The sequence below is a fragment of the Podarcis muralis genome, chromosome 5, assembly GCF_964188315.1.
Source record: "Podarcis muralis chromosome 5, rPodMur119.hap1.1, whole genome shotgun sequence".
In the NCBI taxonomy this organism is placed as follows: Eukaryota; Metazoa; Chordata; class Lepidosauria; order Squamata; family Lacertidae; genus Podarcis; species Podarcis muralis.
Window position 1 is genome coordinate 2,791,254 of NC_135659.1, and position 16,905 is coordinate 2,808,158.

Here is a 16,905-nt window from a genome sequence, read left to right on the forward strand (position 1 = left end):
TAATACAGGATGACAAGAGACAGGAAGGGACTGGATCTTGCCAGGAGGAAAAAGGAAGAGAACACTCCAAAGAGCTTTAAAATTGGCTACCTCCCACATGACAGTAGGAGGTGATGAAATAATTGGCAGGAAGATTTTGCTTCTTAGACAAAGCCAGATTATTTAAGAACAACCCCAGCACACTTACGCAAACATTCGTTGGCACTCTCTGCCGTTGCTCTTCTCCAAGGCCGGTCGTTGTAAAAAGGGAGGCACTTTTCACAGTCCACCCCAAAGGTATTGTGCTTGCAATTGCAGGACAGCTTTCCATATTCATTCTTCACACACTCGCTTGCGTGGCCGTTGCATTTACACCTGCACGGTAGGAGCAAGACTTCAGGAAGAAATGTACATCTTGTGCCCCACAAGAGTCCAAACCTCCTACACAACCAGACTGACTCACATCAAAGGAACTCCTGGGGTCTCTCTGTTCCTTCCCGCCTCCACCCCAAGGAAAGTGATTCTCAGGGCAGTGGAAATTTCTTAACATACAATGAACCAATACAGTCACCCGACCTCTCTCAAGTGACGGCTAAAGCAAAGTAGTAGGTGAGAAAGCAATTTCTAAATTTTTTTTTCCTTTAAAAGAAAGAAACCGATCCCAATGCGCTTCCATATTCCTTGAGGAATCGCCTTTTATATTGCCAATGAAAAGCGTGCAGTATAGACAGGCAAACAGGGACCTGTTGTAACATTTCTACCTTTGCTGCCCTGGGCTTCTTTGGGAGAAAGAACAGGATAGAAGTAGCAATAATTATTCCAATGTAGCTTTCAGGTGCCCCTCTCACATCCACTCCACCATGTTATTATGCAGTTGATTTCTCCAGAGTTAGCCCAAACCAGTGGCTCTCTAATGGTGTGACACACCACACTAGTGTGGCAGGAGAGAATGGCAAGTGTGGCAGGAAAATTCAAGCACCAACAGTATTATATTTTAGGAATGATTCATGCTCTTACGTAGTTGCATTGTTTTATACCTTCTAGGTGTCCCACGATCATATGATAAAGTAGATGTGTTCTATGTTATAAATCAAGCACTGTTAGGAGTTGTGTCTCTTTGTTTCCCAACACATTTTTCATCAATAAAAACATTTGGTGTGCTGCAAGCAAATTTTTATTCTGACAGTGTGGCCCAGAGAAATTTTTTTGAGAAGCACTGATTTAGACACAACCCAAGTGTTATGACTCTGACAGAAGTGTTATTGTTTTACAGACTGAAGAATACTGACACATTTAAGTGAATCAACGGCAGATAAGGGATGCTGATATTATTGAAAAATGAATCAAAAATGCTATTAGCTCCCACTATGCCAGAGCACATAACTTACTGGGAGAGCAAACATGATGAAGTTGTGTAAAGCAAGTTCAAAGTTTACAAATGATACGTACTCTGCGTACCTACTCTAGCAGCCAGAGTTTAGTGGCTAGAAGTTCAAAGAGTGCATTGTGAGCCAAGAAGCCCAACTTCTACCTTATTTGCCTTATGCAAACCAGCTCTTCAGCATCCGTTGTCTGCTTCTTCCACATCTTTGCATGGGGATAAATATACTGGCCTAACTGAGAAGGCTGTTGTGAAAGTTACTGATGTAATATATACAAAGTGCTCTGAGCAAGTTGGAAAAGTTAAGTATTTGTATGGAAAGCTTTTATAGACAACTGTTAGCTTAAACAAAGTCAGGGATAAGGCAGAGCCGCAATTAATACACAACCACTAGCAATACTTTCCCCTGCTTCCCATCTGAACTGTTGAACAATTGTTAACCAGTGAAAAGGGTTTTCAGCAGGGGGCCGGTCCACTGTCCCTCAGACCTTGTTGGGGGGCCGAACTATATTTGGGGGGGGGGTGTTTGAACAAATTCCCATGCCCCACAAATAACCCAGAGATGCATTTTAAATAAAAGCACACATTCTACTAATGTAAAAACACACCATCCGCGGGCCGGATTGAGAGGGCTATTGGGCTGGATCTGGCCCCCAGGCCTTAGGTTGCCTGCCCATGGGTTAAATTCTCATGTCTGGGTTTTACTTTATGACAACCTCTTTTATCATGGACAGAGACTTTTCATAAAATGTAAACAATGCTAAGTAATTATGAGAAGTACTACTGAACTTTATAAGCTTGACCTGGTTACACGAATCTAGTGCAAATGAAGTTGAAGAATGCACCATAGATATTGGAATAGTCCTTGAGCCTGTTAAATACCAGTACACAAGTTCAGTAACAGATGTTTTATTAAGTCATCATTTTTAAATGAAAAATCACTTTAACTGTGTGTACATACAAATAAAAATGGGGCTGGGGGATGCAGTCAGAAGCCCCAAGCAAACACTTATTTAAGATATTAAATATATAATTGGATGTAGGTTTACTACTTACCTGCCACCCACAGCAAAGTCAGAAATGGCATAGTAATAAGACTTGAGAACTTTGGGATCATTAAAAACTTCATCTCCAAAGGTGTTCAGGCGATTAAGGCTGACTCTGATATCGGTAGCAGTTACCCATTCCTAAAAGGGGAAATTGAAATTAAGCCACAATACACGTATGAACAAGCCACAGCAACACTCAATGTATAGCATATATTCTATGTGACTCTAGCCAAGGTTTGTTTTTGGCTTATTGCTTGTGGTTTGCTTGGGGAAAACAAACCCAGAGGCAAGGTTCAGGGGTAATGCTAAGCCACACACAGCAGCAGGAGGCGGACGGGGAGCAGAGCACCCAACACTTCGTCCTGCTGCAGGTTCTGCTTTGAACCATAGTCACGTGTAACTATAGTTTAAAGTGACATGCAAATGAGGCCATTGCCAGTAGGCCTGTTGGGCCTTGTAATTCCACATTACAGTGGTGCCCCGCAAGACGAATGCCTCGCAAGACGTAAAACCCGCTAGACGAAAGGGTTTTCCGTTTTGGAGGCGCTTCGCAAAACGAATTTCCCTATGGGCTTCCTTCGCAAGATGAAAGCCCATAGGGAAATCTCCGTGACAGCGGGGAAGCGCAGCGCGTCTTCCCCACTGTCCTCGGACCTCCTCCCGGAATAGGATGTAAAGGCCTGGTCAAAAAGGAACGTTTTTGCCTGGTGCCTAAAGGTGTATTAATGAAGGCGTCAGGCGAACTTCCCTGGGGAGAGCATTCCACAGATGGGGAGCCACTACAGAGAAGGCCCTGCTCTCGTGTTGCCACCCTCAGAAGGGCCTAAGAAGGTGATCTCAGGGTCCGGGTAGGTTCATATGGAAAGAAGAGTTCCTAGAGGTATTGTAGTCCTGAGCCATCTAAGGCTTTACAGGTCAAAACCAGCACTTTGAATTGGGCCTGGAAACTAATTGGTAGCCAGTGCAGTCTGACCAGAATGAGTGAAATATGCTCAAACCGCCTTGCTCCAATGAGCAACCTGGCCACTGAATTCTGCACTAGCTGAAGTTTTTGAACAATATTCAAAGGCAGCCCTACGTAGAACGCATTGCAGTAATCTAACCTTGAGGTTACCAGAGCATGGAAAACAGTAGTTAGGCTATCCCTGTCCAGATAAAGACGTACAGTGGTGCCTCGCAAGTCGAAATTAATTCGTTCCGCGAGTTTTTTCTTCTTGCGAGTTTTTCGTCTTGCGAAGCACGGTTTCCCATAGGAATGCATTGAAAATCAATCAATGCGTTCCTATGGAAACCGCCTTCAGACCAGGTCCGGGGACAGTCTGTCCCCCGACCTCTTCTGAAGGCTGGGGTGGGGGGGGGACAAGGGCTTTTCTTCCCACCGCCAGCCTTCTGAAGGCTGGCGGTGGGAAGAAAAGCCCTTCTCCCCACCTCCTGCCCCGCAAGCTCCGGGGACAGGAGGGCTTCGCTGCCGCCCGCCAGCATTTTAAGATCACCTGGGAAGGCAGGTGGGGGGGAGCAAAGACTTTCGCCCCCCGCCGGCCTTCAGAAGAGGTCCAGGACCTCTTCTGAAGGCCGGCGGAGGGCGAAAGTCTTTGCTCCCGACCGCCAGCATTTTAAAAGAGGTCCCCGGAGATTTCCCTATGGGCTTTCTTCTTGCGAAGCAAGCCCATAGGTTAATTCGTCTGGTGAAGCACCTCGAAAAACGGAAAACTCTTTCTTCTTGCGAGTTTTCCGTCTTGCGAGGCATTCGTCTTGCGAGGTACCACTGTAGCTGGGCCACTAGCCAAAGCTGATGGAAGGCACTCCAGGCCACTGAGACCTCAGCCTCAAGCAACAGCAAAGGATCCAGGCGTACCTACAAGCTACGAACCTGCCTCTTCAGAGGAAGTGTAACCCCATCAAGAGCAGGCAGCATTCTAGCCTTCCGGTCTAGGGAACCACCCACTAACCGTGCCTCAGCCTGATCTGGATTGAGTTTAAGTTTGTTGGCTCTCATCCAGTCCATTATCAAGGCATTTCCACTGCCTCACCTGCAGATGTAAAGGAGAAATAGAGCTGAGCGTCATCAGCATACCGCTGACAACGTACTCCAAAGCTCTGGATAACCCCATCCAGCGGTTTCATGTAGATGTTGAACAACATGGGGGATAGGATTGAGCTGAAAGGTTCCACAGGGCTGAAAAGCATTCCCCAAGGAACAGCCTCTGGGAAAGACCATCCGAGTAGGACTGGAGCCACCGCAAAGCGGTGCCACCCACCCCTAGTTCGGAGAGTCACTCCAGTAGGATAACATGGTCAATGGTACTGAAAGCTGCTGAGAGGTCGAGGAGAATTAACAGGGACATGTTTCCTTTATCTTTTTCTCGACAGAGGTCATCATACAGGGTGACCAAAGCAGTTTCTGTGCCCAAACCAGGCCTAAACCCCAATTGAAATGGATCCAGAAAATCAGTTTCTTCCAAAAGCGCCTGGATCTGGTCTGTGACCACCCACCCTTGAGGCTTGCCTAGGAAAGGGAGATTAGCAACTGGCCAGTAGTTAGTTGGATTTTCTGAGTCCAGGGAAGGTTTCTTAAGGAGTGGTTTTAGCACTGCCTCCTTCAAACAGGCAGGGAGCACCCCTCTTGTAAAGAGGCACTGATCACCTCCCTGGCCCAGCCAGCTGTTCCTTCCCTGCTGGCTTTTATCAGCCAAGAGGGGCAAGGGTCCGGAGTGCAAGTGGTCGCTCTGACTGATCCGAGCACCTTGTCCATATCGTTGAGCCTTACCTACTGAAACTCATCCACAACAGGACTAGACTGTGCTCTGGACACCCCATGGGATTCATCTGCTATAACAGCAGAGTCAAGGTCTTGGTGGATGTAAGCGATGTTATCCTCAAAATGCTTTGCAGACAAGTCACAGAGAGCTACCGTTGGTTCTACCATCTCCCTTGGGCCAGCCTGGAAAAGGCCCTGTACAACCTGGAAAGGCTCTACCGGACGACATAATGAGGATGCCATGGAGGCAGTAAAGGAGGCCTTTTTTGCTGTCTTCACTGCTACTAGGGAGGCTCAATAATGAGCCCTTACCGGTGTTTGGTTGCATTCATTTGAATCTTTCCTCAACTGTTCAAGCCATCTCCCAGCTTGTTTCCTTGCCCTTATCTCCAGAGTGTACCAGGGGGCCAATTGGGCTCCACAAAGTGGGAGAGGGCACTCAGTGGCATTCGGGTGTTCCAGAGGTCAACCAGGGCTTCAACAGGCGCACCAGTCATATCAGCCAGAACACCCCCCCCCCGAGCCATTTGGAATCCCACTGGATCCATCAGCCGCCAAGGGTGGACCTTCCTAATAGGTCCCCCATCTCTGCAGAGGGGGAAAAGGTGCTGAAATTCTAAATCTAAACAGGAAGTGACCACAACAAGGGACTGATGTCAATGTTCCGCACATTCAAATCACCGTCTTCCTGCCTAGTTGAAAAGACAAGGTCCAGAGTGTGGCCTTCCATGTGCATTGGGCCGGTGACATGTTGGGACAGCCTCATGGTTGTCATGGCAGCCATGAAGTCCTGAGCCACCCCAGAGCCAGCTGCCTTGGCATGGATGTTGAAGTTTCCCAGAATCAGCAGTCTGAGAGTCCTCAACAAGAGGCCTCCAAGACCAGCTCTGTCAGCTCAGGAAGGGAGACTGCTGGGCAGCGAGGCAGGTGGTAAACCAGCAGAATCCCTAATCTGTCCCGATTGGCCAATGCCAGGAACACACACTCTAGACCCCCCCCCAACTGGACAGAGACCCTAGGGATAGAGAGAGAATCTCTATAGACTACAACAACTCCCCCTCCCCGACCCTCAAGTCTGGCCTGATGGTGCACTGAGTACCTCGGTGGGCACAGCTGGGTGTGACCAACTCCACCCTGTTCACCCACCCAGGTTTCAGTGATACATGCCAGATCAGCCTCCTCATAATCAGACCATGGGTGGTCCCTCCCTTCCCCTCATATGAAGCAATTCCCTACATCTTACCCTGATTAATGGGAAATGGCCAGTGATGATTTGCCTCAAGACCAACTGTCACACACAAGGGGAAGATGGAGCCAGGTTCTGGTACAGAATGCCAAAATATGGCTTAGCGTTACATCTGAACCATCCCAACAGCTCAACTCAACTAAGCAGCTGAGTCCTCAGGGATGCTAGTGTAATCTTGGGGTTTATTTCTATCCCATATCCTTCTTTCTAAATGGTTTGGAATGCTTTGCTTGGTCCAGGAAGTAGCGGAGAAATTAAAAAAATTAACCAAGATATGTACATGTATTTGGTTTGCTGGGAGTTTTCCCGTCTCAGAACCAAGTACCCATGTATAATACACACAATGAATCATACTTACACAAATGCTTTGTTTTAAATTCTCAGCTTCCACTTTCCCATAGACTCACCACAACCCAAGGGAAACCAGCATAATTGCTCCAGAAGAGATACCTGCCCCAAGGCTCTTAGGCTCAAGTCTGTCTTTTCTTGGGAGCCTGCATTCCAGCACATACTGAGTAATCATCAGTGAGGCTTTCATGTTCACAGCAACCAGTATTTTTCCTGTTCATTTATGCTGATGCCAATTTGAAAAGGAAGCAGGCGGATCCCACGGAAAAACAAATACAACAGCGATGCAACACAACAGTTCTGTTTCCCTTAAAAGGAAGATGCCTGGTTTCCTTGTTAGGAGGTGTGACAGGATGTAAATTTAAATGGATCAGTTCAACAAGAGGCAGTGATGGCCCCCAACTTTGGTCACTTTTGAAGAAGATTAGACAAATTCACAGCTATTAAGGCCATCCAATGGCACTGTACTTCTGAATAATGCTGCTGGAAACTGCAGGCGAGGAGAGTGCTGTTGCTCTCAGGTCCTGCTTGGGGTCTTCCCACGGCCAGTGTGACAACAGGGCTAGATGGGCCGCGGACCTGATCCACCAGGCTCCTCTTATGTCCTTATAAAAATCTGCACCAGTTCCCCCCCTGCAATGAACCACTGGACCTACATGGTGGACCACAAAAACAGCCAAATTCCCAAGCTCTCCCCTTACCGTTTTACTAATTATTCTTCATCACACATGTATATCGGTCTCCTTCAAAGGAGCAGACAGGTTGTTCTGTGGTTCCCATTCATTTCAATAGAGATTGTGCCAGAGAATGTGTGAGGAATCGCACCCTGAGGCTCAGATCTGTCCATTCCCACTGTGCTGCACTCAGGCGCAACCCTGAAGCTGCGTCACGTCTCACGCCAGGGGTCTCCCTGACCAGCTGCTAAACAGCAAGATACAGAACACACCTGAAGAAGCAGGACCACAGATAACCTCGCAAACTGGAGCACTCTGTGGGCCTACATTGGGGTTATCCATAAAAAGTAGAGAGGAGCTGCCCAGTGTCTTCTTCTGGTTGCACCCAGGAGAGACTTAGATATGAAGAACTGAGATGTGCCTCAATCACAGCCTCTGATCCAGATCCAATCCCCATTCTCCTTACCTGTAAGACAGGGCTGTTGTCAAAGTTGTAAGCGCTGGGCCTGCCCTCCAGCGTTGAAAAGGCCACGTTGCCCCCCGTGAGCGGAGAGATGTCACTGAACTCGTCTGTGCAAAGGGCCTGCTGTTCATCCTCCCCGGTCCTGATGAAGGCACGACTGGATTTGCGGTAGGTGTTCTCGCATGAGCCACTGTAGTACTGGTAAGGCACCCAAGGACCATCTTCCCGAGTGCGTTTGTAGATGGCAAAGCTCTCCGGCCGGCTGGTGTGAAATTTCAGGCGTACGTATGTAATATCAAAGGCCTTTCCTGTAAAAGAAGAAAAAGTGTTGAGAGTTTGAGACTAAAGCACAAGAGCAGGAAGAGAGAGAAATATCTCTTCGTTCTTTTCAAAGTCTGCAGGGTCGACTTGCTATAAATGTTTGTGTGAAAAATCAGAATGAGAAGCTATCTTTATAATATCAAAACAAAACGAAAAGGCTATGTTTGTCATACTGTAAACTTGTAAATGGTCGCTCTCCTGGTTACTTGTGGCAAGAAAAGACATTAGGCAATAGGTTAGAGGGGCTTTTAGCACACTAGATGAGAATGGACACTTCTTCCCAGCTGAAAATGTGCCACAAATGTTTGAGAGTGGTGTGCATACACAGCTTTGTCATTTTACCTGCAAGGAGTGCAACTGGTATTTATTTTAAATTTTTCATAACAGCACAACTGCCCACTCTGTCATTTTACTAAAGGAAGAATTAATCAATAGCATTTGTATCCAGCCCGTCCTCCACATGAGCTCAGTGCAGAATGAATGGAACGTATCCTTTATTTGCCAAAGCAAGGTAGGCGAGTGATATATCACCTGTCCAAGGTCCCCAGTGAATGTCATGGGGTGGACAGAGATTTTAACTCTGTGCCTAAGTACCACACTCTACCCGGGTCAACTCATGGGATGCAACTGTGGTGGTCCTTTCTTCCCCTGTGCCGACAATGCCCAAGCAACTGAGGCTGAGGAGGATGAAAGAAGCACACTCCAAAAGTTAGCACTGAAGACAGGAGTCCTTGCTCCAACATAGGTCTCACTACCTCATGCGCATATGAAATGTGCAGCCGGTCTGCATGCAAGTCAATGAAACATGAGGCTTCTCCATGCATTTAATGCTTGATTTGGCCTGAAAGGAAATCTGAGGGTGCAATGTTAGTGGTCATTGGATTACACTGTAGGGTTGTACACTACTCACCCAGCACAACGTGTAATATGGAGATAAAAGGAACAGGTAACACAGCACCGTCCTAGGCCAAAGTCCCACTTCTCCAGCACCCCATTCTCACAGTGTCCAACCAAATGCCTATGGGAAGTCTGCAAGCAGAACCCGAGTGCGACAGCACTCTCCGCATCTGATTCCCAGAAACTGGTAGTCTCCACCATATGGCTGTTGTTGCTGGCATCCCCTGATAACCACAAGCCCCATGCATCTGTCTAATCCCCTTCTAAAGCCATCCATGCTGGTGGCCATCAGTACATATTCTGGGGACAAAGTCCGGTTTAATTTGGTGCTGTGTGAAGGGGTTCACTGGATGACCCTGAGCATCTACATTTTCCACACCATGCACAATTTTGTACATGTTCCCCCTCTTATTCACCCTTTTTTTCTAAATTAAAAAGTCCCAAACATCACAACTTTTCTCATAGAGCAATTGTGCCCTATAACCTCAGGGTTACTGGAAGCTTCTCTCTCGGTTTCAGACCAAACCCCAACCTGCTATAAGGGGCTGATACATCTGGACAACAAAGCACGGTTGCTGTGCAAACCACGTAGAAGCTGAACTACACTGCAGGGTTGTCACTCTCTGGAAAGCGCTTGCCAGACAATGCAGCGCTAGAAAGACCGTAAGGCAGCTTCCTAAGCAAAATATCTGGAACACTTGAAAGTCTATATAAAGGCTAAATAAATGAATGCTAAAAAAACAACACCCCACTGCTTTGTTTTAAAAAGGTACTTGCATAATCTTGAGAACTCCAAAAGAGCAGACATGTTTCTGTGTATGACACTGAATGAAACCACAGCAACTGGTTCAGAAGTGCAATATACGTTTCCCACAAAGATGATGGGCTCATACTTTCACTTTCCCTATAGTTGACACAGCAAAGAGGAAATGCTGGAGCCAAGCCAGAGAACTGGGATAGTCGGGCCTCTTGTTGTGACAATCAGAGCCTTTGTTAGCTCCTCATTTCGTGCCATTGTGGTTAGGATCAAGGAACTGTTTTCGACTCAACTTAGCCATCCCAGGAAGGAAGAAAAGGGGAATCCCCCTTTGATACTAATTCTTTGTAGGCAATCAAATGAAGAATAGCTTCAGGATTTATCAGCTTTAGCAAAAAGCAAACAAAAACCCCACTCTCTTCCACCCCACCCCCCACCCCCTGCCCACCTACATACATTTCCCACCCAGTTTGTGAAAAGAAGCCTCTCCATTATAGATTCTTTCCATTTGCTGGCATATCCCCAAACAGGCTCAATAAACGTCAAATAAACCAGCCATGATCAGCTTTGCATCCTAGGAACGTGTGGCACTCCAGCATTTCACTCCCTTTAGCTCAGCGGTTTTACGAAGTATCTCCCTACAGGGAACTCTTCCTTCATCAAGTTATCTGAAAAGGAACCCCAACCCACAGCAAGGTGGTTTTGGGGCACATTGGGGGGCAGCCTTGCAAATACAGGTGCAAATGCTGCTACCCTCAGAAACTTTTACCGTTTATACATTGATGGTTTGGAAACAGAACAGACGTTGGGGCACAGCCCAGGGAAAGGGAAGCACGTTTAAGGTCAACTGTTTTCAATGGGAAAATCCACTGGCAAGTAAGCTTGAACTTTGCCTCCATTTGTCACCTCTCTTCTAGTTACGAAAGCTTCCCTGTCTGGTCAGCTGGATGCAAGTCATAGCTTGCCACAGCCAGCCAAATGAACAGCTCTATCACCAAGGCTAGGGATAGGAACCTTTGGCTCTCCAGATGTTGCTGAACTACAACTCCCATCAGCCCCAGAAAGCATGGCTAGTAGCTAGAGGTGATGGGAGTTGTAATTCAACAACATCTGGAGGGCCAAAGGTTTCCCAAGTGAACTGCAAATGTACTCTGGAGCAACTCTGTACTCTCACATGGTTGTGAATTGCAGGGCCAGTGATAAAGGATGGAAGGCAAGATGTCTTCAGCATTTTTGGCGTTTATTCCTCAGCAAGACCATCGGTAGTAGAGGACAGTTTGAAAGGAACTGATCTATTACAGCACTGCATCAGAATTATAATAGCCCAACTGTTAGTTGGGGGATTTGTGGCCCAGTGGGGAACATGCTGCTCTTGGCCTAATTTCATGAAAACCTCAGCATCCTCTGGCTCTCTGAAAGTCGCATGCCTACAGTCCTTCCTAGAAATCACTTCTGCTTCGTATTTGTGTGTATATGCATAGAAATGCACGGGGTGTTAGAGGAGGGGTAGTGCCTCTGGTGGGGGACATGCTCCACCACTGGTCCCCACTCTGCACTCAGCTCTCAACTGTGACTCGTAGAAACTGTCAGCATTCAATAGCAGCCACATGCCAGGAACGGCTTGGACTAGGCTAACCAGGTGAGGGTAGCAAATGAGTTTCAAATCCTTGGTGATTTAGAAACTGCATGTGAAGATAGACTCCAGCCAACTGAGTGGACGAGACCAGTAGTGGGTCTAACGGTCAAGAAGGCAGTTTCTGCACCTGCTGTAGAGGGAAGTGAGGAGCAGGTGGGCCCTGTCAACCTAGGAAGGTAGCCCACCGAGGAGAAGGAAAACACTGATCCTAAACATTTGCTGCCTTGCAGCTATACTCATTTGTGGGAGCGGCTTTGGGAGTAAACCCTGAGGAACTATCTGAACCCACTGACTTGTGGGACATCTTTGGGAGAAGAAAGGGCTCAGGAGTAAACCCAACGCAAATCCGGAGTGGAGTCCCTAAGGCAGTTGGCGGGTGTCTTGTAGGTCTCCTTCTGGCAACTCCTGCAAAGAATAGGAGCCAGGGCCATGGGGACCTTGCCCCCCCTAAAATATTTGAGGGGGCTGGAGCCCCCCAAAGTTGATGGGCATTGCCATTCAAATGGTGTGCATGCACCACATCATGTGATCAATTATGTGGGGCAGGGCTTACCTTATTCACGTTGGCACCCCTGCAACCACACTGGTGCCAAACACCTTGCTCTGCTTTCCTCACATCCGTGAGGCTGAGAGGGGATCTCATCATCTAAGCAGCCCAGGACCTCCAAACATTCTGCCCAGGCTTGTCCCCTGGCGGGAGTTCACTTTGGTGCTGCTAAAGCAGCATGAATGTGATAAAGGAAGAAATAGGGGAAACACACATGTAATCCTGCAACAATATACTCTCTACCCACGATAGCTGCAGCCTAAAGTTCCTTAAGTGGGGAAAAGGTTCTCCCCAGCAAAAAGACAATGGAGCAAAATACTTAACATTATGAGGCATGTTCTCGACTATATCAGCTGGGCAGTGCGGATGGCACATTTTTGAAGGGGTGGTGCTGAGAAAGTGACAGAAGGAAACCAGCTTTCATTTATGCATTTATAATGGACATGGAGAATCCATTATAAGAGCTTCAAGAGTTACATGTGGGGGTGTAAAAAAAAACAACCCACCCTCCTTTTTGAACTGGGAATGAAATGAGCATTCTTAAGCTTCACTGTTCAAGAACACTGGCACTTCTGTTAAGAGACGCTTCAAGGAATTTTCTTTAGGAAGAGCTTGCTAGACAGCCTTCCACCACAGTTGTAGCAACAGGGGATGGTGCTTATTGTTTTCAGATTTTACAGTGGAGCACACTGGCTGCCATTCCTCAGTCTGGGTGGATAACTAAGAATTATTTTTATTTTTTGTCAACGGCCTCCTGAAAAGCTCAAGACAAATGACTCCTGTGCTACTCCCAGTCCACAAGGCAGCCAAATGCACTGTGGGCTCCCCTTGCTCTTATGTCCTGGTGGCATCAGAAAGAATAAACCTGCAGAAGAAGAAGAACTAGAGAGCTGCCCCTGGGGTGCCTGAAGCCGTTAACAAGAGTTACAACTGTGGGAAGAGCCTATAAATAAATAAATAAATAACGCTCCCACCCCCACCTTCCTCTCAGGGCTTCTTGGCTGTGAGAAAAGTTCCCAGAGTGAGGTATACAGCTGCACACCAGCTGTTATTGTTTCACCTCAGTGGGCAGGATTGTATGCACACACTCTCTCACCATAATAAATGCATGCTGCAACCAAGCAACAAAAGCAGATACCGCAGAATGCCCTTTGCCCAACACTGCAACAGAGATGAGGATAGTTTGTGAGTGCATGTGTGCAAGCGCAAGAGTGTGTGTGTGTGTGCACGCGCGCACACACACACAAACATGCACAATTCAAGCACAAAAGAACACACAGCCATTTATGACTGGCTAACATCTCAAGGAGCATAGATTTCTTAAACTTTGAACAATTTCTATTACCCACTGATCACACCTGTTGCCATAACAAGTCACCGAGATTCCTTTCCCCATGAAAAATTGTCATGTTTGCTGTGGCACCTTAAAGTCTAACAAATTTACTGTGGCACAACTGCTTTCACATATAAGACCCTATTTCGCATGCTCAATGTGGCTTGTGAGAGGTTGTCAATGTTACACACATGTGGGTTTGCAGGGTGTGTGCAGTCACATGTGCACTTCTTAGTCATGCGAGGAGACTGGTGTGTAACAACGCAATAACTGCAATAAGATCCACTAGGATATTCACAGTTTAATTGTGTCCCTCAGATTGTCCCTGTTGTTGTTGGCACCTGTCTGTCTTGAGAGACAATGGCATGTGTCTCCAGGGGTGTGTTAGCAGCGACCTCCTCAGGGTGAAACCTGTATGGAGGTCCTTGGCTGCCCAGACGACAAGACCTCTCTCTCGGTCTCGCTGATGTGGTCCAAAGGAAAGCACAGCAATATATGTGGCTGCAAGCATTCCCAGGAGGAGGCGTACAAGGTGCCATGCAACTGTCTTAGGAACTCTACTCTGCATTTTTTTACTCCTTAGTCTTTTCTTCTTCCAAAGATATCCTGCAAGGCAGTGGAGGTTTCAGAACTCGGGTTTTCCTTCCCGGGTTGAGGAACCCCATCTACTCCCGACTTCCTTCTACAGCACAGGTAGAAACTGCCTTGACAGTTGGACCCATTTAATGGTCTTGCTCCCTCAGTGCTATAATTTATGTGTGTACTCATCAGTACATCTCTGCAGCGGGTGGCGCTGTGGGTTAAACCGATCAGAAGGTTGGCGGTTCGAATCCCCGCAACGGGGTGAGCTCCCATTGCTCGGTCCCTGCTCCTGCCAATCTAGCAGTTCGAAAGCACGAAGTGCAAGTAGATATATAGGTACCACTCCTGCGGGAAGGTAAACGGCGTTTCCGTGCGCTGCTCTGGTTCGCCAGAAGCGGCTTAGTCATGGTGGCCACATGACCCGGAAGCTGTACGCCAGCTCCATCGGCCAATAAAGCGAGATGAGTGCCGCAACCCCAGAGTCGGTCACGACTGGACCTAATGGTCAGGGGTCCCTTAACCTTTACCTTTAAGATAGCAGTAAAAGTTGCTGCCGCTTTAGTGATAATTACATATAAGCAGGTATGCAAAGAATTTCAGCTCACATGATACTTCTTCCATGCAAATGCATGTAAATATGAGCCAGTATTTGGGAATTTGATAACAATGTATAAATTGAACCACAGTGGAAGAGATAAGGAGTTCCTTTCTCCTCTGGAGTGCTTAAGCTTAGACTGGAAACTGCAGTCTTTGTACTGTGTCACGAAGCAGCAAAGCTTGCACTAAGAACAGCAGGACCACAAGGGGCACAGATTTTAATAGCCAGTGCCAAAGCCAATATATATTTTTAAAAACCTCCTGGCACACAACCTCATATTTCCCAGGCTTTGTTTCTTCCATTTCAACCCAAACTAAAACACCAATAACTTGGATTTGCAAAAGCAAGTTTCTGGAGAGGCCCTAAATGTGGGCTCCTTCCATCAATGCTGTCCATGGGAAAGTCTAGCATGCATGATCTACAGAGGCAACAAGCCTTAAGCAAAGGCAACCAGATGTTTTGCTTGCAGGTGTCATATTATAAAACAGTTCAAAAACAGACCACTGTGCTAATGCAACAGAACAAAACCCACAATGGGTCAATAAAATACTAAAGCTTGGGTTTCAAATGGCTGGTGTGTGCATGTGGCTTTTCGGTCTTCCTTTTTCAGCAACCACCCTGGCCCCAAATGTTGGGTGGCCTTCCAGAAGTGCCCCTCTGAAGCCATCTCTCTTGCTTCCTTCTCAAAACCCACCTTTTCTATGAAGCGTGTAGAACAGTCCACTAGTCCACATAACCCGCTGCTGTAACTAAGCTGAAGGATGTGTAACCGAAAATAATAAAATATTATTTCTGGTTTCCTTCTGTTCCCATTTCCCTCCCTTTTCTCTGCTGTCTCAATTTGGATGTTATAAGCCCCTCAAAGCAGGGGCTGCCCTTCCTGAATTTGTAAGCATTTTGTATAACATTACAATGCAGGCAATACTTCCCATTTGTGCATGTTTGGCACACACATGACCGCCGACACGCATGCCGTTTTTGGCACCAGAAGGGGGCAGGGGCAGAGCGAGCTTACATGCGTCCCACTGACGTGCGCGGTGCCTTGGAAGACAACCCCTGTGTAAATGGGGAGTTGCCTGTGTATAATATTAATAGATAACCAAGGCATCCCTCAAAAACTTCACCTTGCGAGATTATTATTCCTAACATGGAATTCAAAGCATGGTCCCATTACAGCACAGAGGATTCCAATGAATAACATGTAAGAACAGAAAAATCTCCAGACTAACATAAAAACCACACTGAGGTATTATTGTTTCACGCTTGAACCACGAAAGTTGGGTAATCCCAAAAGGTCCATAACTTGCTCTATTGCTTAGTGGCTGCTGAGAAAGTCATTCAAATCAATTGTTTTTCCTCTCCTATGCGCAACACAGGACATGGGGCGTGGGGAGCATAAGAAATTAAAGTTGCTAAAATGCTTTGTAGTTTGCTGTTCAGCAATTACTGGAAAGAATAAATAAGCAAGCCTTTTTCTCCCAAAAATCTGGCTCGGAGGAAAGGTCACAAAATTGGGAATGTTTGCCTGGTTTAGAAATAACCGTTTCTGAGACAAAAAGGTTTACAACACAGATTACCACCGAACTTTCTGGTGTTGAGGGATTTAATTTTTTTATCACTTGCTTTTATTTTAGAAGTTATTTCTAAACCATTTTTGGGGGGAAGACGGATGGAGAAACTAAAGAGTGATGAGATAAGCATACTTTTATTTTTAATAACGAAAAAACCCCTCACTGCAATGAACCTCTTAAGGGGCTTGCCAATTGGCAGTTTGAATCCACACAATGGAGTGAGCTCCATTTGCTCTGTCCCAGCATCTGCCAACCTAGCAGTTAAAAAGCCTACCAGTGCAAGTAGATAAATAGGTACCGTTGCAGTGGGAAGGTAAACAGCATTTCCATGCACTCTGGCACTCATCACAGTGTCCCGTTGTCAGTTTAGTCCTACTGGCCACATGACCAGTAAAGCTGTCTGTGGACAAAAACCGGCTCCCTCGACCTGAAGAGAGATGAGTGCCGCACCCCATGGTCGCCTTTGACTGGACTTAACAGTCCAGGTCATTTACCTGTTTACCTTTTTACTATTTAGGAGAAGCTGGGAGGTGGAAGGGATTTGGAGCCAAGAATCAGTAGGTGGGAAAAGGTAATGCTATTCTAGGCTGCACAGAATCACAGAACAATAGAATGGTCAAGTTGGAAGGGACCCCTGAAGGTCATCTAGTCCAACCCCCTGCAATGCATGGAAATGTCAACTAAAGCATCCATGACAGATGGCAATCCAACCTCTGTTGAAAAACCTCCAAAGAAGGAGAGTCCACAACCTTCTGAAGGAGTCCA

At 46.8% G+C, this 16,905-nt stretch overlaps 1 protein-coding gene across 1 annotated transcript in view; it reads right to left on the reverse strand.

Annotated features, from left to right (window-relative positions):
- Positions 1-16,905, reverse strand: part of LAMC1 (laminin subunit gamma 1) — a 123,541-nt gene that overhangs the window by 44,620 nt on the left and 62,016 nt on the right. Inside the window, exons 2-4 of the mRNA XM_028732225.2 lie at positions 7,902-8,206; positions 2,417-2,547; positions 188-354 (exon numbers count right to left, since the gene is read on the reverse strand). Coding sequence (XP_028588058.2) covers positions 188-354; positions 2,417-2,547; positions 7,902-8,206 — 603 coding nt within the window. The remainder of the gene's footprint in view (positions 1-187; positions 355-2,416; positions 2,548-7,901; positions 8,207-16,905) is intronic.